The sequence below is a fragment of the Capra hircus genome, chromosome 8 (assembly GCF_001704415.2).
Source record: "Capra hircus breed San Clemente chromosome 8, ASM170441v1, whole genome shotgun sequence".
In the NCBI taxonomy this organism is placed as follows: domain Eukaryota; kingdom Metazoa; phylum Chordata; class Mammalia; order Artiodactyla; family Bovidae; genus Capra; species Capra hircus.
This window is the reverse complement of record NC_030815.1, coordinates 75,357,092-75,383,154: the sequence shown is the minus strand read 5'-3', so window position 1 is coordinate 75,383,154 and position 26,063 is coordinate 75,357,092. Positions and strand designations below refer to the sequence as shown.

The 26,063-nt window shown below is 39.2% G+C and overlaps 2 protein-coding genes across 4 annotated transcripts in view; one reads left to right on the top strand and one right to left on the bottom strand.

Moving 5' to 3' along the window:
* The window catches only part of UBAP1 (ubiquitin associated protein 1), a 65,901-nt gene extending 44,118 nt beyond the window's left edge, over nucleotides 1-21,783 (bottom strand). The window contains exon 1 of one of the 3 annotated variants that reach the window (XM_018052373.1): nucleotides 21,556-21,783. The gene's annotated coding sequence lies outside the window, so the exon portion shown is untranslated. Of the gene's footprint in view, nucleotides 1-21,032; nucleotides 21,450-21,555 lie in introns of those variants that run through there. The other 2 variants (XM_018052375.1, XM_005684070.3) reach the window with 2 other exon arrangements.
* LOC102169182 (60S ribosomal protein L23-like) lies at nucleotides 316-802 on the top strand. The gene has a single exon (XM_005684069.3). The coding sequence runs from the start codon at nucleotides 337-339 to the stop codon at nucleotides 757-759; it is 423 nt and encodes a 140-aa protein (XP_005684126.2). The 5' UTR covers nucleotides 316-336; the 3' UTR covers nucleotides 760-802.

Sequence of the window (26,063 nt, the reverse complement as noted above, 5' to 3'; positions counted from 1 at the left end):
AATAGGCAAATCCACAAACAAAGTAAATTAGTGGCTGCAAGGGGCTGTGGTAAGAGAGTAATAGGGAATGAATGTTAACAGGCATTAGGATTCTTTTTAGGGTATTGAAAACTCTGGAACATTTTCAATAGACTGCAGTGGTGGTTTTACCACACTGTGAAAATAATAAAAACCACTGAATTGTACATTTTTAATGAATGAATTTTGTGGTATATGAACTATATCCTAACAAAGCTATTTTTTTAAATGCAGCCCTAAATACAGAACAGGACAGAAGGTAGAAAAACTACCACAATTAAAGTGTTTCAAGCCTTTTTGTCCTTTCCGGCCTTCAAGATGTCGAAGCGAGGACATGGTGGGTCCTCTGGTGCAAAATTCCGGATTTCCTTGGGTCTTCCGGTTGGAGCCGTGATCAACTGTGCTGACAACACAGGAGCCAAAAATCTGTATATCATCTCTGTGAAGGGGATCAAGGGACGACTGAATAGACTTCCTGCTGCTGGTGTGGGTGACATGGTAATGGCCACAGTCAAGAAACGCAAACCAGAGCTCACAAAGAAGGTACATCCAGCGGTGGTAATTCGACAACGAAAGTCATACCGGAGAAAAGATGGTGTGTTTCTTTATTTTGAAGATAATGCAGGGGTCATAGTAAACAATAAAGGCGAGATGAAAGGTTCTGCCATCACAGGACCAGTTGCAAAGGAATGTGCAGACTTGTGGCCCAGGACTGCATCCAATGCTGGCAGCATTGCGTGATTCTTTGGTGTATTTGTAAAAAAAATAAAAATTATTTGCCCCCCCCAAAAAAATAAAATAAAATAAATAAATAAAGTGTTTCAAGCTCAGGATCAATGGTTTTAAGCAGTTTCCAAATCTGTCTAACAACTTTCTCAGGAGAGAACTGAAATAATGAAAAAGAGAAATAAAACCTCTAAGAGCCGGTACTCACCTCTTCCAATTCAAGAGGTGAGTACCAAGCAAAATGCACTTGTAAAAACTGAAATCTAGACACATCATAAAAATTTAGATCACCAGGTTTTTTAAAAATCTCAGTAACAAATAGCTTCCAGATAGACAGTGGTTATCTTCAAAGGAAAGAGTAACACTAGCCTCAAGAACTTTCACTATTAACAGCTGAGGCTATAAAAGTATGGAGCTATTATCTTCAAAAATCTAATTAAGAATAGTTCTAAGGATTTCCCTGGTGGTTCAGTAGTTAAGAATCCACCTGCCAAGGCAGGAGAGACAGGTTCAATCCCTGCTCCAGGAAGATTCCACATGCCACGGGGCAATCTTGTGGAATGTGCACCTGCGTGCCACAACTACTGAGCTGGTGCTCTAAAGCACATGCTCTGCAACAAGAGAAGCCACTGCAAGGAGAAGGCCACACACTGCAACTAGACAGTAGCTCCCCCTCGCCCCAACTAGAGAAAGCCCCGCACAGCAACAAAGACCCAGCACAGTCAAAAATAAATAAATAATAAATAAAATATTGTTCTAAAATTAGAATCCCAGTATCCAAATGAGTTGGTGAAATGAAAACACTTCAACATCCAAAGACTGAAAATTCACCTTTCATTGATTTCTCCGTGAAAAAAGAATCCAGATAAATAGTTCAGCAAAGCATAAAATTAACCTAAAGTAGGTGAAATGGTGCTCGCTTCCGCAGCACATATACTAAAATTGGAATGATACAGAAAAGATTAGCATGGCCCCTGCGCAAGGATAACACGCAAATTCGTGAAGCATTCCATATTTTTAAAGTCTACAAGCAATAAATGCTGGAGAGGGTGTGGCGAAAAGGGAACTCTCTTACACTGCTGGTGAGAATGCAAACTAGTATAGCCACTATGGAGAAAAGTGTGGAGATTCCTTAAAAAACTGGAAATAGAACTGCCTGATGACCCAGCAATCCCACTGCTGGGCATACACACCAAGGAAACCAGAATTGAAAGAGACACATGTACCCCAATGTTCATCACAGCACTGTTTATAATAGCCAGGACATGGAAGCAACCTAGATGTCCATCAGCAGATGAATAGCTAAGAAAGCTGTGGTACATACACACAATGGAGTACTACTCAGCCATTAAAAAAATACACTTGATGGGATCTAATTAAAATTAAAAGCTTCTTCACAACAAAGGAAAATATAAGCAAAGTGAAAAGACAGCCTTCTGAATGGGAGAAAATAATAGCAAATGAAGCAACTGACAAACAACTAATCTCAAAAATATACAAGCAACTTATGCAGCTCAATTCCAGAAAAATAAACGACCCAATGAAAAAATAGGCCAAAGAACTAAATAGACATTTCTCCAAAGAAGACATACGGATAGCTAACAAACACATGAAAAGATGCTCAACATCACTCATTATTAGAGAAATGCAAATCAAAACCACAATGAGGTACCACTTCACACCAGTCAGAATGGCTGCAATCCAAAAATCTGCAAGCAATAAATGCTGGAGAGGGTGTGGAGAAAAGGGAACCCTCCTACACTGTTGGTGGGAATGCAAACTAGTACAGACACTTTGGAGAACAGTGTGGAGATTCCTTAAAAAATTGCAAACAGAACTACCTTATGACCCAGCAATCCCACTGCTGGGCATACACACCGAGGAAACCAGAATTGAAAGAGACACATGTACCCCAATGTTCATCGCAGCACTGTTTATAATAGCTGGGACATGGAAACAACCTAGATATCCATCAGCAGATGAATGGATAAGAAAGCTGTGGTACATATACACAATGGAGTATTACTCAGCCATTAAAAAGAATACATTTGAATCAGTCCTGATGAGATGGATGAAACTGGAGCCAATTATACAGAGTGAAGTAAGCCAGAAAGAAAAACACCAATACAGTATACTAACACATATATCTGCAGTGATCTTGGAGCCCAAAAAAATAAAGTCTGACACTGTTTCCACTGTTTCCCCATCTATTTCCCATAAAGTGATGGGACCAGATGTCATGATCTTCATTTTCTGAATGTTGAGCTTTAAGCCAACTTTTTCACTCTCCTCTTTTACTTTAATCAAGAGGCTTTTTAGTTCCTCTTCACTTTCTGCCATAAGGGTGGTGTCATCTGCATATCTGAGGTTATTGATATTTCTCCCGGCAATCTTGATTCCAGCTTGTGTTTCTTCAGCATACATATGTATTAAATCTTTTGAAACTCCTCTCGAAAATAACCAAAGCTCTACCACCCTCCAAAGAGTGTAAAAGTATTCCATTAAGTTTCTCCTCTCATCATCACATAAATTTTTAAAAAGTCATAAAAAGAATGAAAATACTGGCATATTTTATTCTAGGGCAAAAAATAAAATCACAGCAGATAAAAATGTCAACACAGTGAACTTTGTCTATTAGCAAAATATTAATATTACCTTTTCATATCCATGTTGAATAGAAATACAAATCCTACCAGGTTACTGGCCCAAGTTGCTTAAATATAGCATCCAGTGTCTAACCTGAAATTTCCAACTACAAAGTCAGAAATATGACATATTGGCTTGCTCTACTACAGAAATGGAAGCTTCTGTTAAAAGTATATTTAGGAAATTCCAAACATAAAAGATTTGCTTAATTTGCAGCATTTACATAACACAGAACTATTTCTAAGGCAAATGTAAACGTAAGTTGTAAAAATCCTCATTCCCTAATAGAATAATATTATGACTCTATCAACATGGTGTACAAATTATCCAACTATGTACAAGCTAGTTAATTTACCTATAATGCAATTACTGTATATTATTTTCACAAAAATGAGAAACACTGACAACTGTAAGCAAGTACAGTGGTCTGGAAAAATACCTATAGCACAATGAAACCATCAGTGCCTGGACCCATATTAAAAATCAGAATACCACTGATTTCAAATTTTAAACATGTCAATTCTTTTCTAAATAATAATTAAGAAAAACAGAAGAGAAAAAATAATAAAGACAAAAGTTGATTCTTTGCAAAGATCAATAAAATTGATAAAACCCCAGACCAGGCTATTTAGAAGAAAACAAAATGACTGATTGCAGGAATGGAAGACTTCTGAACATCACTATAGATCTTATAAAGACTAAAAGAGAATATAATACAGAAACAATTTAATGCCAAAAGTTTGGCATTTTAGGTGAAATGAATGAACCAATTTCACAAAAAACACAAATGACCAAAGCTCACCCGAAATGAAATAAATAGCCTCAATAGCCCTATACCTTTCAAATAAATTGAATTTGAAGTTAAAAATTTTATAAAGAAAACTCAGGGCCCAGCTGGTTTTACTGGTGAAATCAACTACTGAACACAAACTCTTTCAAAATATTAAAGAGGAAGGAATAATTTCCAAATCAGTTTATACGGCAAAAAATTATCTTGATACAAAAACAGCCAAGACATTACAAGAGAAAACGATAGGACAATATCCCTCCTAAACATCAGTGCAAAAATTCTTAAAAAGTTTAGTAACTCAAATCCAACAACATATAAAAGTATACCATATAGAGACAAAGTTGAGTTTTTCCCAGGAATGCAAAATTGGTTGCATATATTGGTTGAATATAATTTAAAATAATTGGTTGAATATCTTTCTAAAAAATTAATCAGTGCACCAGCTTCCCTGGTAGCTCAGAGGTAAAGAATCTGCCTGCCAAAACAGGAGACAGGTTCAATCCCTGACCCGGGAAGATCCCACATGACACCAAGCAACTACCTGGTGTACCACTACTCCTGAGCCCATGTGCCACAACTACAGAAGCCCACATGCCCTGGAGACTCTGCTTTGCAACACGAGAAGCCACCGCAATGAGAAGCCCCTGCTCACCACAATTAGAGTAAAGCCTGAGCAGCAATGAAGACACAGCCCAGCCAAAAATTATTAAATATAAATAAAACTAAAAAAACATTAATCAGGGAAATTCACCACACTGGCAAATTAAAAAAGAAAAGCCATACAATTATCTCAAGAGACACAGATAGTTCATTTAACAAAATTCAACACCCATTCCTGAAAACCTGAGTAAACTACGAATAGAAGGGGATTTCCTTAACTTTAATAGATGCCCTCAACGATAAAGGGCATCTATTAAAAGAAAAAAAAAAGCCTATAGTCTACATCATACCTAACGGAAAAGAGTTTTCTCTTAAGTTCAGGAATAAGGCAAGGATGTCCACGTTCCATCACTTTTATTCAATCTTGTATTGGAGGTTCTAGCCAGTACAAAAAAAAAAAGAAGAAAATAAACAAGAGGCATCCTGATTGGAAAAAAAACTATGAAACCTTATTCTGGACAGCAAGGTCTGTAGAAAGTCTAGTGGAATCTACAAAAGAATAATAGAACTAGTAAACTATACACAAGTTTAGCAAGACTGGAGAACATAAGATCATTACGTAATTATTACATTTTATACCCTAGCAATGAACAATGAGAAGCTGAAATGCTAAAAATCATCATGTACAGTTTCAGTTCAGTTGCTCAGTGGTGTCTGACTCTTTGTGACCCCATGGACCACAGCACACCAGGCCTCCCTGTCCATCATCAACTCCAAGAGCTTGCTCAAACTCATGTCCATTGAGGCAGTGATGCCATCCAACCATCTCATCCTCTGTCGTCCCCTTCTCTTCCCACCTTCAACCTTTCCCAGCAGTAAGGTCCATTTCAAATGAGTCAGCTCTTCGCATCAGGGGGCCAAAGCATTGGAGCTTCAGCTTCAACATCAGTCCTTGCAGGACTGATATTCAGGACTGATTTCCTTTGGGATTTATGGGTTTGATCTCCTTGCAGTCCAAGGGACTGTCAAGAGTCTTCTCCAACACCACAGTCCAAAAGCATCAATATTTTGGCACTCAGATTTCCTTATATTTCAACTCTCATATCCATACATGACTACTGGAAAAACCATAGCCTCGACTAGACAGACCTTTGTTGCCAAAGTAATATCTCTGCTTTTTAATATGCTGTCTAGGTTGGTCATAGCTTTTCTTCCAAGGAACAAGCGTCTTTTAAGTTCATGGCTGCAATCACCATCTTCAGTGATTCTGGAGCCCCAAAAAATAAAGTCAGCCACTGTTTTCACTGTCTCTCCATCTATTTGCCATGGAGTGATGTAACCGGATGCAAAGATCTTAGTTTTCTGAATGTTGAGCTTTAAGCCAGCTTTTTCACTCTCCTCTTTCACTTTCATCAAGAGGCTCTTTAGTTCTTCACTTTCTGCCATAAGGGTGGTGTCATCTGCATATCTGCATTATTGATATTTCTCCCGGTAAACTTGATTCCAGCTTATGCTTCATCCAGCCTGGCATTTCACATGATGTACTCTGCATATAAGTTAAATAAGCAGGGTAATAATATACAGCCTTGACGTACTTCTTCCCTGATTTGGAACCAGTCTGTTATTTCATGTCCAGTTCTAACTTGACCTGCATACAGATTTCTCAGGAGGCAAGTAAGGTGGTGGCCTGGTATTCCCATCTCTTCAAGAATTTCCCAGTTTGTTGTGTCTACACAGTCAAAGGCTTTGGTGTAGTCAATAAAGCAGAAGTAGATGTTTTTCTGGAACGCTCTTACATTTTCGATGATCCAACAGATGTTGGCAATTTGATCTCTCGTTCCTCTGCCTTTTCTAAAACCAGCTTGAACATCTGGAAGTTCACGGTTCACATACTGCTGAAGCCTAGCTTGGAGAATTTCGAGTATTACTTTGCTGGTGTGTGAGATGAGTGCAATTGGGCAGTAGTTTGAACATTCTTTGGCATTGCCCTTCTTTGGGATTGGAATGAAATTGACCTTTTCCAGTCCTGTGGCCACTGCTGAGTTTTCCAAATTTGCTGGCATATTGAGCATAGCACTTTAACAGCACTGTCTTTTAGATCTGAAATAACTCAACTGGAATTCCATAGCCTCCTCTAGCTTTGTTTGGAGTGATGCTTCCTAAAGCCCATTTGACTTCACATTCTAGGAGGTCTAGCTCTAGGTGAGCGATCACACCATCATGGTTATCTAGGTCATGCAGATCTTTTTCGTATAATTCTTCTGTGTATTCTTTCCACCTCTTGTTAATATCTCCTGCTTCTGTTAGGTCCATACTGTTTCTGTCCTTTATTGTGCCCGTCTTTGAATGAAATGTTCCCTTGGTATCTCTAATTTTCTTGAAGAGATCTCTAGTCTTTCCCATTCTATTGTTTTCCTCTATTTCCTTGCATTGATCACCGAGGAAGGCTTTCTTATTTCTCCTTGCTATTCTCTAGAACTCTGCATTCAAATGGGTGTATCTTTCCTTTTCTCCTTTGCCTTTAGCTTCTCTTCTCAGCTATTTGTAAGGCCTCCTCAGACAACCATATACAAGAGCACTCAAAGTTATGAAATGCTGTGGAATATATCTGACCAAAAAAATGTGTAAGACCTGAACACTGAAAACTATAAAGCACTGCTGAGAGAAACTTAAGACTACCTCAGTCTGTTCAAGTTGCCGTAACAAAATACTTTAGACTGGGTGGCTTAAAAAAACAGGAATGCATTTTTCACAGTTCTCAAAGCTTTGGAAGTTCAAGATCTAGCCAAAAGCAGATTCGGTGTCTGGTTACAGACTGCTTCCTGGTTCGTTGATAGCTGTTTTTTTGCTATAACCTTACATGGCCACAGAAGGGGGTAAGGGACCTCTTTTATAAGGGTACTAATCCCATTCCTGAGCGTTCCTCCTCATGACCTAATTATCTTCCAAAAACCCAATCTCCAAATATCATCACACTGAGGTTTAGGTTTCAACATACAAATATCGGCATACACAAATTTTCAATCTACAGCAAAGACCTAAATAAATGGAGAGACAGATATAGCATGTTCACAGGTTCTAACTCAGTATCTTTAGGGCACTGACTCTCCCCAAATTGATCTGTAGATTCAATACAATGGCAAACAAAACACTAACATGTTTTCTGTAGATAGTCTAACAAGCTAATGCTAAAATTCACAGAAAAATGTGAAAGGCCTGAACAGCCAAAACAACACTGGGAAACTTCCTGATTTCAGAATTATACAGCTACAGTTATCAAGATAGTATGATGGCATACAGACAGATAAGTAGATCAAAAGAACAGAACAGAATCCAAAATCAGATCCTCATACACAGAGATGAAATATTTTTAAGGTGTAAGAGCAATTCAATAGAGAAAGGGTAATCTTTTCAACAAAAGGTGCTGGAACAAAGAGATATCTATATTGTTAAAAAAAAAAAAAAACCTTCCATTCATACCTCACACCACATATTAAAAAATTAACTAAAAATGGATCACAGACTTTGTAAAATCTGAAACCATATGTCTAGAAGAGAACACAGAAAATCTTTCCAACCTGTGATTAGGTAACATCTTCGATATACCACCACAGCACAAATCATAAATGAAAAAATACACCATTAAAATTGAAAACTTCTCAAAAGACACTGCTAAGAGAATAACTCTCAAATGCATGAAATATAATTTTAAATGTTTATCAGCACACAAAACTCAACAGTGGCCACAGGTCTAGAAAAGGTCAGTTTTCATTCCAATCCCAAAGAAAGGCAATGCCAAAGAACGCTCAAACTACCGCACAATTGCACTCATCTCACACGCTGGTAAAATAATGCTCAAAATTCTCCAAGCCAGGCTTCAGCAATATGTGAAGTGTGAACATCCAGATGTTCAAGCTGGTTTTAGAAAAGGCAGAGAAACCAGAGATCAAATTGCCAACATCCGCTGGATCATGGAAAAAGCAAGAGAGTTCCAGAAAAACATCTATTTCTGCCTTATTGATTATGCCAAAGCCTTTGACTGTATGGATCACAATAAACTGTGGAAAATTCTAAAACAGATGGGAATACCAGACCACTTGACCAGCCTCTTGAGAAATCTGTATGCAGGTCAGGAAGCAACAGTTAGAACTGGACATGGAACAACAGACTGGTTCCAAATAGGAAAAGGAATACATCGAGGCTATATATTGTCACCCTGCTTATTTAACTTATATGCAGAGCACATCATGAGAAACACTGGGCTGGAAGAAACACAAGCTGGAATCAAGATTACTGGGAGAAATATCAATAACCTCAGATATGAAGTTGACACCACCCTTGCGGCAGAAAGTGAAGAAGAACAAAAGAGCCTCTAGATGAAAGTGAAAGAGGAGAATGAAAAAGCTGGCTTAAAGCTCAACATTCAGAAAACTAAGATCATGGTATCCGGGCCTGTCATTTCACAGCAAATAGATGGAGAAACCGTGGAAACAGTGGCTGATTTTATTTGGGGGGGGCTCCAAAATCACTGCAGATGGTCACTGCAGCCATGAAATTAAAAGACGCTTACTCCTTGGAAAGAAAGTTATGACCAACCTAGACAGCATATTAAAAAGCAGAGACACTACTTTGCCAACAAAGGTCCGTCTTGTCAAGGCTATGGTTTTTCCAGTAGTTATGTGTGGATGTGAGAGTTGGGCATCCAAAGAAAACAGCGCAGAAGAATTGATGCTTTTGAACTGTGGTGTTGGAGAAGACTCTTGAGAGTCCCTTGGACTGCAAGGAGATCCAACCAGTCCATTTTAAAGGAGATCAGTCCTGGGTGTTCTTTGGAAGGAATGATGCTAAAGCTGAAACTCCAGTACTTTGGCCACCTCATGTGAAGAGTTGACTCATTGGAAAAGACTCTGATACTGGGAGGGATTGGGGGCAGGAGGAGAAGGGGTGACAGAGGATGAGATGGCTGGATGGCATCACCTACTCGATGGCCATGAGTCTGAGTGAACTCCGGGAGCTGGGGATGGACAGGGAGGCCTGGCGTGCTGCGATTCATGGAGTCGCAAAGAGTCAGACACAACTGAGCAACTGAACTGATGGTAGGTCAATTTTTAATTTTGGGGGGAATCTCTACACTGTTTTCCATAGTGGCTGCAACAATTTATAGTCCTACAAACAGTGCATGAGGGCTCCATTTTCTCCACATAGTTTGCCAACACTTGTTATTTGTTGACTTTTTGATAATAGCCATTCTGAGAGGTGTGAGGTAATATTTCACTTTGGTTTTGATTTGCATTTCCCTGATGATTAGTAATATTGAGCATCTTTTCATGTGCCTGATGGCTATCTGTATGTCTGCACTGAGAAATGGTTGCTTTCAGATATGGATAAAGAACTTATAAGATAAACCTGGGCCATTTGTCATACATGAAAATAAGAAAATTTCCAAAGATTTACAGGTTATATCAAAAGGCTACCACATTTTTAAAAACTCGTGCATCGAAAATAATGACTATAGTTGTTTTAAACACACATTATAAAGCCACAAGTCTATGATGATATTCAAAGGTCCATAGAAAACTATCAGAAAAAAAACAAACCACAAATAACCTACTACTATTAAGAGATAGCTATTATACCAACTTTGAAACTGGTAATTAAAAGAAAAGATTAAGCATTCCTCATTCCTTTCCAGTAGGAACTACACTTCAGGGTAACCCTGCTGATGAGGGAAAGCTCTTCTTCATAGAAGAATGGCATCTCATAAACATAAATGTGAAAAAAACAGTGTGATGATACAAGTTCATAACTTCTAATTATATAATTGATTCAAGTAAGTATCATCAATGGATGTTAAATTATTAGGTAAAGATCAACAGGGAGCTTTATAATAGAAGGATGGGGCTGACACCATCTGAACATAACTAGAATCACAAAAAGTGGGACAACCATTCATTACGTACCTCCTGATGGGATGTAAAAAAAGGACACAGCACCACTTCTATGATGGCTGCTACCCCCAACCAAACAACAAAAACATGAATTAAATCAAGCTTCGAACCCTTTCTTTACAAGAATGAGAGGAGCAAGCAAAAAAGACAACACAAGAACGCACAGACAAATCCTAAATTTGGAATACCTTCAGGACAAATGGCCTGGTTTCTCCAACGAAAAGGTGATAATTACCATATCACAGAAGAAAGTTAACAGACCTGAAAACCAAATAAGTGATAAGTATGGACCTGACCTGAGTTGTGAATGGAACAAACTATCTGTAAAGTGACAGTTCTAAGACAATAAGAGAAATTTTCATATAGGATGGTTATTACATTATATTAAGGAATTACTAACAATTGTTAGATAATAGCATGATAATTATATTTTTTAAAGAAAGTTAACTGTTTTATCAGTTAGAAACACATTATAAAGTATTTATAGGAAAGTTTGAGATTTGCTTTAAAATATTTCAGGCACTTCCCAATCCCCAAAAAAGGGAGGAGAAAAGACTTGAAAAAGATCAAATGGTGATCTTTGTGCAAGCTGGGCAATGGGCACATGGGAGTTCATTACACTTTCTCCTTACTCTCTGGTACACTTTAAAATTCCCATAATACTGAAAAAATGAAAAGGAAGCCTAAGATATTTTTAAAGTGGTTTTATTGGACCTAGAACTGAACAAACCATTTTGTACAATAAAGAATTTGGTTAGCCTTTGTCTCTGGTTCTGGGAAGTGAAAGTGAAAGTCGCTCAGCAGTATCCAACTCTCGACGACACCGTGGACTGTATAGTCCATGGAATTCTCCAGGCCAGAACACTGGAGTGGGTAGCCTTTCCTTTCTCCAGGGTATCCTCCCAATGCAGGGATCGAACCCAAGTCTCCAGCACTGCAGGAGGATTCTTTACCAGCTGAACCACAAGGGAAGCCCCTTTTTCTTAGAGGTATCCTCTAAATCCTTGGAATTTCCCAAGTGATACAAAAATCTTTGTTTTTCTTGGTGGGCCCCTAGACCATACTTGGATGTTTATGTTAACAAGATGACTTAGGACAGAGGATGACCATACCAGAAAGACAAATCACATGATTAGAAGGTAAAGATTTTAAGCCATGTAATATGTTCAACCTTGAGTGACGGGAAGAGGAGGGCTGGAGATCAAATTCAACCTTGTGGCCAATGAATCATGCCTATGTAATAAGTCAATAAAATGAAATCTGGACACACACTCTGCTGAGCTTCCCTGGTTAACAATATTCTGTGGATCTGGTGACACTATGATGAGTCAAGAGGGTGACACATCCTGCTTCCACCAGGAGAGTATTTTCATGTTTCTGACCTTCCCAGGTTTCACCCTGTGGCATCTTCTGACTAGCTCTGATTTGTATACTTTTTGCTATAACAAGTCTGTAATCATGAATATAGCACTTTTCTGAGTTCTGTAAGGCATTGTAGCAAATTATCTAACCTGAGGGCTGTGTGGGAACCTCTAAATTTGTAGCCAGTTGTTTCAAGATATTCTGGGAACCCTTGAGCTTGTGGCTGATATCTGGCCAGTCTTCTGAATGACTATGCCTTTAACCTGTGTGCATGTGTGCGTGCTTAGTCCCTCAGTCATGTCCGACTCTGCAACCCTCTGGACTGTAGCCTGCCAGGCTCCTCTGTCCATGGGACTTTCTGGCAAGAATACTACAGCAGGTTGCCATTACCTCCACCAAGGGATCTTCCCAACCCAGGGATCAAACCCACATCTCCTGCATTAGCAGGGGGATTCTTTACCACTGTGCAACCGGGGAAGCCCATTAACCTAATTCTAGATAGTGTCAGAATTGCACTATGAACTCATAAAAGACATTTAGGTGACAAGTGAGGAAATGTGAGTAAGTACTGACATAATATGAAATTATTGTTGGGAGTCCCCTGGGGGTCCAGTGGTTGGGACTCAGCACTTTTACTGCCATGGCCCAGGTTCAATCCCTGGTCAGGGAACTAAGACCCCACAAGCTGCGTGGCCTGGCCAAAGAAAAAAAAAAAAAAAGAAACTGTTTACCACAGATGGTTGGGCATGGTTAACAGTAGTGTATTTATGAAGAAAAATGTCCTCTTTTTAAAAAGTTATATAACATTCTAGTGTAAAATGACTATAATTTAACTCTAAAATATTTCTGAAAATAAATCAGACAGCAAAAATGTTAAATCTTGTTAAAAGGAAACCCACAAGAAATTGTACACAATTAACTAAAATGAGTCAAAAGAGCACAGTATAGAATTCTAAAGTGAAGAGGTATGTTATTTGGCTTTCATTTTTTCCCCTCAATGGAAAAACTAGCTATATAATTACTTTTGTGAGTGTGTGTGTTAGTCATGTCTGACTTTTCGCAACCTCATGGACTGTAGCCTGCCATGCTCCTCTGTTCTTGGGATTCTCCAGGCAAAAACTGGAGTGGGGAATCATTTCCTTCTCCAGGGAATCTTCCCAACCCTTTGTTACCCACTTAAAGCTGGTTCCCAATCAACTTCTGTTGATTTAAAAAAATATCCCTGCCTGGTCACAACAAAAGGCAATTAATTTCTGACTTACCTGTCTCATTCATTCAACATCTGTTTAAGGTGTACCTACTATTACTGCCTGATACTTCTCTAAGTATTCTGCCCACAAAGTTTCATATAATCAAAGCTATGGTTCTTCCAGTAGTCATATACAGACGTGAGAGATGGAACAACTGATGCTGAAGCTGAAGCTCCAATACTTGGCCACCTGATAGAAAGAGCTGACTCACTGGAAAAGTCCCTGATGCTGGGAAAGACTGAGGGCAGGAGAAGAGGATGCCAGAGGATGAGGTGGCTGGATGGCATCACCGATGCAATGGACATGAACTTGGTCAAACTTAAGGAAATGGTGAAGGACAGGGAGGCCTGGTGTGCTACAGTCCATGAGGTCACAAAGAGTCAGATATGACTTAGCGACTGAACACACACACACACACAAACACGCACACTTCTCTAAGTGGCAGCTATAACAGGACAAAACATCTCATTGAAATTAATTCTAATGGGGGACGTTCTCTGGTGGTCCACGTTGGGAACCGCCTGCCAATGCAGGGGACGCGGGTTCAATCCCTGGTCTGGGAAAATTCCACATGCCATGATGCAACTAAGCCCATGTGCCACAACTACTGAAGCCCGTGCTCTACAACAGGAGAAGTCACTGCAACAAAAAGCCCTCACACCACAATTAAGGAGCAGCCCCCACTAGCCACAACCAGAGAAAAGCCCACGCACAACAACAAAGACCCAGCACAGCCAAAAATTAAACAAACAGATAGACTATTAAAAGAAAAACCAAAAAGACAGACATTAAACATAAAAGAATAAATTAAACTTACTGAGAATCACTGGATAAAATGTAGTATATTACCTTTAGAGAATAAGGATATTAGCTGACAGTGAAAAGGTATTATGCTTGTATTGAAGCACATGTTAGAAACTTTACATAATTTTCAAAACTATATGTTGAAGTCTTACTTAGTTTTGAAAATACCATCACATACATCATCTTATGCAAACCTTACATTCTATGAGATATAAACAAGTATTCCTATTCTCGTTTCACAAACTAAAAAGTTCAAGTCTGAAAGAGATGGTTAGTTTTTAAAAAGGAAACCTGGAACTACAACTTTAGACCTTTAAACTCACTCTACAGTTCTGACCATTGCAATATAATCTCTCCAGGCAAAAGACACTAATTAAAAAGCTTATAATAAATTAAAAATTTTAAAAATTTCATAAAAAGTCCCAAATCAACCTCACATTATAGTAAATTCAAAAGTTTACTATTCAAAGTATGATCCTTGGGCCATCAACATAACCTGAGAATTTCTTTAAAAATGCACAATCATAAACCTACCCAGAACTACTGAATCAGAATCTACATTTTACCACAATCTACATGAACAATAAAATTTAACAAGGATTGAGAACAATTTAAAAGAACTTTTCACAATGATAAGAATGTTTTATATATCCACTATCTATGTGGCTATCATATTGGACCGATCAAGAACATTTCAAACTAGAATTCTGCCTAAATATAATTTTCTTACCCACTAAATAAAATAAGCCTGTTACCGTAACATGTACTCTTTCACTGAATTCTGTCAGCAATACATACAGACCAAAATCATCTTTTTTAAAAACACAACTCAAAATGTATAGCTTCCTAGAGACATTTGGAGTAAGACCAATATTATTATAGAGTATGTCATACATTATTACTGGCTGCATTATATAATCACATTTATACAAGACTCATTTAATAATCTTCCAATAATTTTAATATGGGCTTTCAAAGAAGAAATGTTCCATTATCTTTAAATTCTGCTTATATAAAATGCTGAGATCTCCGAATAAGCCAAGTAAGTGAAATATTATTATAAAAACTACCTACTACAAGGATAAAGTTAGATTTCCTATTAAATTATAAGAACTAGGTGGAATTTCCTGTTTTAGAAAATGGATGGGACATTTGAATGAATGAGTAACAATAAACAATCAATAAACAATTCAAGACCTTCAGTGATTTTGAAGTATTTCAGAACAAGTTGGTTTCCTATTGTTATTATCACTTGGAAATAGAATAACCTTTGACGGAATTCTTTGAGATTTCACTAGCTACCCCTAAAACCCACTCCACATGAAAGTGAAGTGAAAGTGAAAGTCACTCAGTCATGTCCCATTCTTTGCCACCCCATGGACTATATAGTCCATGGAATTCTCCAGGCCAGAATATTGGAGTGTTTAGTCTTTCCCTTTTCCAGCGGATCTTCCCAAACCAGGAATCGAACAGGGGTCTCCTACATGGCAGGCGGATTCTTTACCAACTGAGCTATCAGGGAAGCTCTAAAATCCACTTCACATAATAATTTGTAATCCAACATTGGACTTTGAATTCCGCCCACAGAAAGGAATCATTTATCATACATGGGGTGGAATAAGGTATAATCTACCACGAGGAGGAAAAAAGGAAGCTACTGCCCATATCCTTCCCCAATGAACCCTAAAAGGAAATGTTAACACTCCCAACTACAGGAAGGTATTAGGATTAGGAAGATCTCATTCTTACCAAATGAAGGAAGAAATGACAAAGAGGATATGAACTCTGCCTGGGACTAAGACCATGATGATGAGATGCAGCACAAAACAAGCAAAGCCAGTCTGACCTTGAGTTTCCAAAGGATTAATAAAGGTTAATAAAGGTTAGGGATAGGCCATCAAGCCTATCCCAACAAACAGTAAGAGACTGAGAATTAAAGGTAGCCAAAGATGGAATTTAGCATCATGATCTTTAAGTTTGTTTTTCTTATCTATTTACCCATCAAACCTGAGGGTAACTAAAAATTTTGTATAATACTTTTCTATAAACTATGAGGGACATTCTAAAGTATGGTATTTATGCAAGGACTCTCAAAAATCTAGGAAAATAGCTTTCACAAATATCAAAGGTGTACTGTATAACACTATACAGTATTTGCAGTATAATTAAAGCCTGGTGGATATTTTATATTTCAACGTGATCTTTGCCAGGATCAAGATATCCAACTCCCTAGAAGAACAGTTCCTTCTTATGAAAAGAAAAAAAGTTTTTAAGAGGTTTTAATACACAAAAGAGAAATTCAAATCCCTCAAGATTTTAATAAAAATAACCTAACAGGTAAGAGTTTAATGTGGATAGGAGACACAGCCTAAAGAACTGCGCAGAGAGTTTAAAAAAAAAAATAGAACAACTATATCCTCCATCACATATTTTCTACCTGATTTGCAATTTTCATCATAACTTTTTTCTGGTCATGCGGCACGGCCTGCAAGATCTTAGTTTCCTGACAGGGACTGAATCTGAGCCCTCAGCAGTGAAAGCACAGAGTCGTAACCACTGGACCACCAGGGAATTTCCCATCATAAATCATAACTTTAAATAGTTTCTCCAGTGCTAAGAAGAGTTATTTCATTCTTTTAAAAGTATCTAACAAAATTTAAATACCATAAACATATGATACTAATCCCACCTCCCCAAAAAATACCCCCCATATAAACAACTCATTAACTGTGAAAATGGACATATTTTTTTATTTAATCATGTAATTACATTCCACCTAATTATATAATACTATATTACTTGAAAATAAAGACAAAAATACTCTTCCAAAATGTTTCCGAATCAGCCCGTTGACAATTCACATAAAACCCAACACTAGACAGACTAGACATCAAAAAATCTTTATGAACATATTTTAGTAGAAATCCTACTGCTCAGAATAAGTGACTCATTATGAATTGTTCACACAAGAAAAAACTCTCACTGTCAAACCACATGGTTAACATTTAGTAAAACATATGTGTTCACTAAGTTGCTTCAGTCGCGTACGACTCTTTGCGACCCTACGGACTGGACTGTAGCCTGACAGGCTCCTCTGTCCATGGGGATTCTTCAAGCAAGAATACTGGAGTGGGTTGCTATGCTCTACTCCAAGGGATCTCCCCAACCCAGGAACTAAACCCGACTCTCTTACATCTACTGCATTGGCAGGCAGGTTCTTTACCACAAGCGCCACCTAGGAATCCCAATAAAATGTATACGTCACTCACAAACCTGTTAAGTTTCCCAGCTTGGGAAAATATATATAACCTGTGTGTACAGTTCAGGTTGTGCTTTTAAAATCCTTTTAAAACCCTCTGGCCTGGGATTTCCCTTTCGGTCCAGCAGTTAGTATACCAACCTTCCACTGGATGAGGCATGGTTTCAATCCCTAATCAGAGAACTAATATCCTCCATGCCACACACACAGCCAAATAAATAAATATTTTTTAATAAAAAATAATTTTTAAAAAACCCTCTGGTTCTTAAAACTCCAAATATAATACGAGCACAACTCCTGAGAAACTGGCCTTTCTCATCAAGCAAATATTGGTATTAAATGTCAGATTAGATGCCACATGACACATAAACTTTAGTACTTATTAAAATAACATGCCCAGCAGAAGAGGATTTCCTAAACATGATACAAAAAGCATAAAAGTCTGAAAAGTTCATTCAGTTCATTAAAATCATGAACTTTTCTCATCAAAAGACTATGAAGAGATGGTAAGACAAGTTAAAAACTGGGAGAGAATATTTGCAAACCATAAATTAACAAATAATTAGTATACAAAATACATAAAAATGTATTAAACTCTCAAAAATCCATCAGAAAAAAAGACGACTCAAAAATAGGCAGAGAATTTGAACATACATATCACAAAGATACAAATGGCTAATGAACATACAAAAAAGATGCTCAACTTCAGGAAATGCTAATAAAACACAGTAGATATTCTTTCAAACCCAAAAGATAAGAAAAAAATTTAAAAGTCTGACAATATCAAGTACTGGGGAGGAAGTGAAGCAACCAAAACACACACTGCTGGCTCTTGACTCAGTAAACCACAAGATTCACAAACACCATATACCAACTCAGTGAGTCAAACACTGGAAGTGTTTAGTAAGCATTAAGCAACTGACAATGACCAATCCAAAATTCTGAGAACACAAGTGGATTACTGCCAAATACAAATTTTGGCCCTTGATGAACCAGGTCTAACCTGACTCAGCAATTACAATTATAAAAACTTTTAGTCCTTTATCCAATTTACACAGTTCATTTTGTTAAGTACAAAATATTCAGGTATTTATTTCCTCCTAGAACTGATGACATCTTAAGTGACTTAAACTGTAATGAACTATTTGTCATTCCAGCTACACTATTTCAATTAGAACAAGCAGTTTAAAATGACATTACTTTTAAAACTCATGCTTATAGTTTAAATTTACTTCATAGGGATTGGAGTGGCCCTGTGACCATGTAAGAGGGGCAAAATGATGTAACTATGACAGAGTCAGTGAAGTTCACTGAAGTTGCTCAGTTGTGTCCAACTCTGCGATCCCATGAACTGTAGCCTACCAGGCTCCTCCATCCATGGAATTTTCCAGGCAAGAGTACTGGAGTGGATTGGCATTTCCTTCTCCAGGGGATCTTCCCAACCCAGGGATTGAACCCAGGTCTCCCACATTGCAGGCAGACGCTTTACTGTCTGAGCTAACAGATAGAGTAAGAGCACTGAAACTGGACGAATTTAGAGCAGTACCTTAGTTTAAGTTACTTAACTTTTCTGATCCTCAGTTTCCTCAATACCTAAAAAGAAAGCCTATCTTTGCCTATCCAAACAAATCATATGAATAAAAGTGAGATGATGTAAAGTGTTTAACGATGCCTAAGCTCATTAATATAGACCCAGTGTTAGCACCTATCCCTTTGTAAATCTAGCTCTCATCTAAAATTTTTAAAATCTGAAATGTTAACTCTCAATTCATAGGAAAATAATATTCTTACATTCAAATTATTTTCAAATACTACAAGACACTGTGTGCTAAGAAAAGCAACACCCTGATTACATCTTTCTCTAACTGAAAGGCTCTTTTCCTATTAGAAATTAGATTCTGGAAAAGAGGACAGATTTTCAGTTATCTTCATGACACAGAAGTAAGGATTCTCATGCTATGTGGGAAACTAAATCCAATTGATTTTAAGCTTCAATTCAAGGTTTTCTTGATTCCAAGAAGCTTATTTAATACTTAATGGTGGAGGTGGTTATTTAGTCACTAAGCTGTGTCCGATCCTTTTGCAACCTCCTGGACTGCAGCTCTTTAGGTTCCTCTGTCCACGGGATTTCCCAGGCAAGAAGGCTGCAGTGGGTTGCCATTTTCTTCTCCAGGGAATCTACCCCACCCAGGGATCAAACTCGAGCCTCCTGCACTGGCAGGCAGGTTCCTGACCAATGGGCCACCAGGGAAGCCCTAATACTTACAGTACTGCACGCTAACCTTTGCATTTCTTGAGAAAGGCTATCTGAAGAAAATTACCTGTAATGATGACCAGATAGTAGCTTGTTTTTGGTTTTGGTTAGTCTGTGGAAAATATGGTTATGCTTAAAATAATCTACATATGGAAAAAAACCTCAAACCATTCAACAATCTAATTAAATAACAGGAAAAATGTATAATACTGACAACTACACTCTACAGTAATGAAGATACATTTATAATGGTGAAAAAATTCAGAGAAATTTGAATTAAACTTCAGGAATCCTCATTTTAAATACCTTACCATAGTCGAGATATCAAAGAAAAGTAGCACAAGATAAAGTGATATTTGCCAACCTAAGAAATGGGAACAACTACTAATGAGAACTCATTACAGATGTAATACAATCATATCAGGATACTGCCTTCTTCAAAAGAAAAAGAAAAGCTTTCAGATATACAAAAAATATGTCATGATGAAAAAAAAAGTATGTCATGATGAAATATTGAGTCAAATACTACACAACGGAAAAATTCAGGAAGTTCTTATATTTACATAATTTTCTTCCATAGTCTTCATTTCCAAAAAAACATTGTTTCTTCCAATGAAGCTGTACAGTGATAAGTCTAACTAGAGAAACATTAATTTTCCCATTTCCATAATTATAATGACTTATTAATGCAACACAAAGTAGGCAGTAATAAACACTGAATAAATAAGTCACAAAATGAATAGGATGGATTAGAAACAAAACTCTAATTTATAAAAACCTACTATAAAAACACACCAAAAAAATCCTACTTTATAAAGTAGGTTAATGTAGACAAAGGAATTATTTTAGACCTCGGACATTTTACATTCTTTGCTACAAAATAATACAGAAACTTTCAGTTTAACTTTCAGTTTGGGACACTTACAAGAACGAACTGGCTATCACTAAAGACTAAGTGCCGTTTTTCTTATCATCAAATCGCGAAAAATTCTAAAGAGAAAAATCCATCAAATCTACCCACTACCCACCATTCTAAAACACTAATAATTAGAACTGAGGAAAGAAGCCCTATTAAGTGGAGTTAGAACAAAAGCTACTTAACAGATAACTAAACTATCAAATCTGGTTTTGCAACACTCCATGGATCTAAAAACTCTGAAAATTTTATCTCACTTTAATATAAAATGTATTTTTATGGCCAGCCACACTTTAAACATGTGAAGACAACACAAAGGTCAGAGATCACTATTAGAGATCAAATAAATGAACTATAACTTCATGTTTCACAAGAAAGATTAGGAACTGTTTCTGAAGTCCAGGTGGACTGGACAGATAAGTCTCTACCCAACAAACAAAAGCAGCAAGACTAACATACCTGGAGAAGACCAGGCAATGTCGAATATATCTCCAAAGATCACTCGCCCCGAGTCTGGTCTCCTCCCTTTCCCCCTAATCTCATCGCCTCAGAGAAAACTAAATCTGTATATCAGGTCCGCAGCTCACTCTCAACTCCCCATCACTCACCTTTACTAAAACCTAGGTCCCTCTCTCTCCCCGACATCCTCTATTTCCCACCTAGCTCTCGTTCCAGACAGCTACGGACTGCGCCTATTTTCCAGCAGAACATTAGTCCCCTTAATCCGAACTCACTTATTTTTCCGCATCCCATCTGCCCTCCGCCCCTTCAATGCTGGTCCCCTCACCCCGTCCCTTCTCCCAGAATCCTTCCCAAGTCACCCATCTCTGGCCCCTTGGCCCTCACACCCCCTGAGCTGCAGCTCCTTCCTTCCACTCCGTCTCCAGCTTCCTCCTTGTCCCTCCCCCATCTGTCTCCCGGTACCGGCTCCCACTCCCAACTCCGCCCCTCTCCTCCCTCCCCCAGCGAGAGGCCCCCTCACCTGAATGCTGCAGCCGCCGTGCCAGAAGCCGAAAGGTGCTGCCGCCGACCGGCCTCCCTGGCTCGGTCCCTGCTGAGCTCCTGACGGCCCCTAGGAAGAGCGAACACTACCACCTCCAACTCTGCCCGCCCCGGGCCAGACCGTCACCGTAGTCACCCCCAGTACCACAGCCGCCATGTTGAAGTCCCACTTCCCTCCTCCTTCTCCTCACCGCTCCTCCCCTTTGGGCGTCTGACGTCGTGGCGTCGCGCCCCACCCCTCGAGCCAATGGGAGGAGTCATGGTGACGTAGCTAATTTCCCCCAGGAGCGAACGTCTGCTGTTATCTGGAGGGTTGCAATTGGAACAAGTGAACCCGGCTGACTGGAGGGTTAGAGGAAAGCTGCGGGGGTCACCGACAGGGTAATGCGTAGGGGTTAGAAGAGCCTCCCAGGAGGAAGCCCGCGATCCCTGAATCTCAAAGAGAAGCACAAAGGCTTTCCAAGGGGACCTACTTAGAAATCAGAATGCCTGGCTTCAGATCCTGAGTCATGGACTTGGTACAAAGTCCTACCCTTTCTGGGCCTCACTTTCCCAATTTATAAATTGTAAGGGATCAGGATCCTATAAGGCCTTTTCAGAACAGACCTCCACCCATGTCCTCCTCCTGCCTTTTGTCTGTAGAAAAATTTAGTCAAGGAATAAATTTAATCAGACAAGTGGAAAAAATACAGAAAAAAAGAAAACAAGCATTGCAAACTAATACTTTAGCCATTAAACGAAGTTGAGGACCTTTAGTTCTTCCTCAAGGACTATAGAAAATATTCTGAGCTGTCATTTAAGCTGTCTTGCAGATACTGAAGCCTCTACCCCCGCCCCTCGCCCCACCACCACCACCACAGAGTGGGAGAAGTTAATTATAGGCAAGCTAGAAGGAAATGGCAACCCTCTCCAGTATTCTTTCCTGGAGAATCCCATGGATAGAGGAGCCTGGCAGGCCATAGTCCATGGGGTCTCAGAGAGACCCCCACAACTGAAGCGTCTAAGCCCACACGCAAGCACATAGACCCCAAACAAGTTGGAACCAAAAGCTTTTGATTACCTCACCACCATCCAATCATAAGAATGCCCACAAGCTGACCACGCCCCTCTTCTTAGAATGCTATAAAACTCCTTACTACCCCCACCAGGGTGGGACACACAATCTTGAGGGCATAAGCCCATTGTGCCCCTTTTGCCTGGCAAAGCAATAAAGCTGTTATTTTCTATTTCACCCAGAACTCTGTCTCCGTGTTTCTTTTAGGCACTAGTGAATAGAGGCCAAATTTCAGCAACAAAATGAATGGGTTGAAAGGTGACCTCTAATAAATCTCCCTCCAATTCTGACATTCAATGGATTTAAACCAGGTAATCCAATCCCAAACCTCTACTTCCTTCTGTTTCCTAGAATCAGGTGCCTGGATGTTCACAACTGAATGAGATAAATCTATGTTCCAAAAAGTTCCTAGCTGGTGGGAGAAATAGAAGCATAAACAGTAACTCTAGAAAAAGAGTGATGGTGGCTTCAGTTGCTCTGGAAAAAAACTGAGTTTTAGCTAAAGGATTGGGAAAGATTTTCATCTCTACAATTTCTTGATTATACAGGTAAAGAATGTATACATTCTGGTATCTAATTCTCTAGCCCTATTTTCTGTCTAGAACTCCAGAGCAGGTAATTGTATTTTGAAGAGTGCAGCAGTTTTATTGAGAGAAGGTAGGTATTCCAGAAGGGGGGCAGTCAAAATGAACAGAAAATAGGAAATCATAAATTCTGGACAACTTACCTGCTTAATTCAAACACAGCCACAGAAGGTTTGTGGAGAGAGCAGTGATCTGAGCAAATCTCCTCAACAGGAGAATTCAAATGGTTCAGTTCAGTTCAGTCCCTCAGTCGTGTCGGCCTCTTTGCAACCCCATGAATTGTAGCACGCCAGGCCTCCCTGTCCATCACCAACTCCTGGAGTTCACTCAAACTCACGTCCATCAAGTCAGTGATGCCATCCAGCCATCTCATCCTCTGTTGTCCCCTTCTCCTCCTGCCCCCAATCCCTCCCAGCATCAGGGTCTTTTCCAATGAGTCAACTCTTCGCATGAGGTGACCAAAGTATTGGACTTTCAGCTTTAGCATCATTCCTTCCATAGAGCACCCAGGACTGATCTCCTTTAGAATTGACTGGTTGCACCTCCTTGCAGTCCAAGGGACTCTCAAGAGTCTTCTCCAACACCACAGTTCAAAAGCATCAATTCTTCGGTGCTCAGCTTTCTTCACAGTCCAACTCTCACATCTATACATAACCGCTGGAAAAACCATAGCCTTGACTAGACAGACCTTTGCTGGCAAAATAATGTCTCTGCTTTTGAATATGCTGTCTAGGTTGGTCATAACTTTTCTTCCAAGGAGTAAGCGTCTTTTAATTTCATGGCTACAATCACCATCTGCAGTGACTTTGGAGCCCCCAAAATAAAGTCTGACACTGTTTCCACTGTTTCCTCATATATTTCCCATGAAGTGATGGGACCGGATGCCATGGTAGCAGTGAATAAAATGGACTGGAGACTACCAGGTAGACTTCTTTGTGTGCCTGCATGCTTAGTCATATCCAACTCTTTTGCAATCTCATGGGCTGTAGCCTCCAGACTCCTCTGTCCATAGCATTTTCCAAGCAAAATTACTGAAGTGGGTTGCCATTTCCTCCTCTAGGGAATCGTCTCAACCCATGTCTCAAACCTGAGTCTCCTGTGTCTCCTGCATTAGCAGATGGATTCTTTACCCTTGAGCCACCTAGGAAGCCCAAATGTTTATTTATTCATTTTGGTTGCTTCAGGTCTTAGTTACAGAATACAGGATCTTTCTGTGTGGCATGCGTGCTCAGCAGTTGCCCAATCTTAGTTGCCATTTGCCTTGGGGGATCTTAGTTCCCTGACCAGGAATTGAACCCTTGTCCCCTGCGTTGGAAGGTAGATTCTTAACCACTAGACCACCAAGGAAGTCTGGTAGACTTCTACATTGAGTTGAATACTTACACCTGGACTAAAACAGAGACAGTGGGAATGAAGACTAGATCAACTGGAATAAGACTTGGGAAATAGACTCACCAAGATTTAGAGACCTTCTATATGGGAGGAGCAATCATGAAGAGGAAAGAGCCAAGTTCTGGGGGTGTCTTATTAACAGAAGTAAGACCTAACTTTTACTGAAGTACCAAGGGAAATAACAATGAGTGTAGCTGGCCAAACTGAGATTAGGATGATGGCAGATTTTCTGGACAGACACTCAGAAGGAAATGTGAGCTTGAAAATCAGGAAGGAGGTAAGGAGCACATAGGTATAGAATAGTGGTACTCCTTAAACAAATGAATTTTTCATTCATTTATGCAGCAAGTATTTATTGAATGCCTGCAGTATGCCAGGCATTGTTCTATGCACTGGTGATACAGAAGTATATAAAAAGACCTCCTGCTGCAACCCCCCCCCCAAAAAAAAAACCCTGCTGTCACAAATCTTACATTTTAGAGGAAAATAATAATAATAATGGTTACAGTTGTTACAAAGAATAAAGCAGGGAAAGGGGATAGAAAATATCCAGGATTGGAATGTATAAAGGATGGCCAGGGAAAGATGGCATCTGAGAAAAGACCTGAAAGAAGTGAGGAAATGAGTTAGGCAAATACCTAGGAGGACAAAATGCCAGGCCAAGGGAACAAGTACAAAGGCCTGAGATGAAAGCTCACCTTCTATGTTCTAGGAACAATAAGCAACCCAGTGTGGCTGGCATGGAGTGAGCAATGAAGAAAATAATGGGAGCTGAAAGCAGAGAGGTAACAAGGGGCTAAATCACATAGGGATTTGTAGATCATTTTATGGACTTTAGCTTTTTAAGTAAGCTGAAAGCCACTAGAGAATTTTGAGCAGAGAAGAAAAATGATCAAAATTTTTATCAGGATACTCTAGTGACAAGACTGAGCATAAACCAAAGAAGGACAAGCAAAGAAGAAAGACCACTTATAGGTTATTGCAGTAGCCCAGGCAGGAAATGACAGTGCTGTAGACTGAGAGGCAATAGCAGTGAAAGTGATAAGAAATGTTCAGGTTCTGGGTACATTTTAAAGGTAAAGTTGTAAGAATTTGCTCACAGATTAGATGCACAGTGTGAGAAAATCAGAAGACTCAAGGATGACTTTTACAGTTTTTGATCTGAGTCAAATTTGCACGTATGGCTAGAAGAATGGAAAATGGGATTAATTAAAATTTCTAGGACTGGGACCCTTTGGAACACTGACAAATAGGGCATGGGAAGATAAAGTAGAGAGATGCAAAGGTAGTAGCAAGAAGTAGAAAAAGAATGAGAAGACCATGGTGCCATGGAGGATTAGGAAGGAAAATCCTCTGGAGGACTGGGCGTGTGCCTCTCCTCTCAGAGTACGACTCTCTGAGACCAGAGACAAACCTCCTCCATCAGACAGGGGCTTTCTGAGATTCCTCATCAGCCTT

Coding starts and splice junctions, on each gene's coding strand:
- LOC102169182 (XM_005684069.3), top strand. CDS start 337: ATGTCGAAGCGAGGACATGGTGGGTCCTCTGGTGCAAAATTCCGGATT.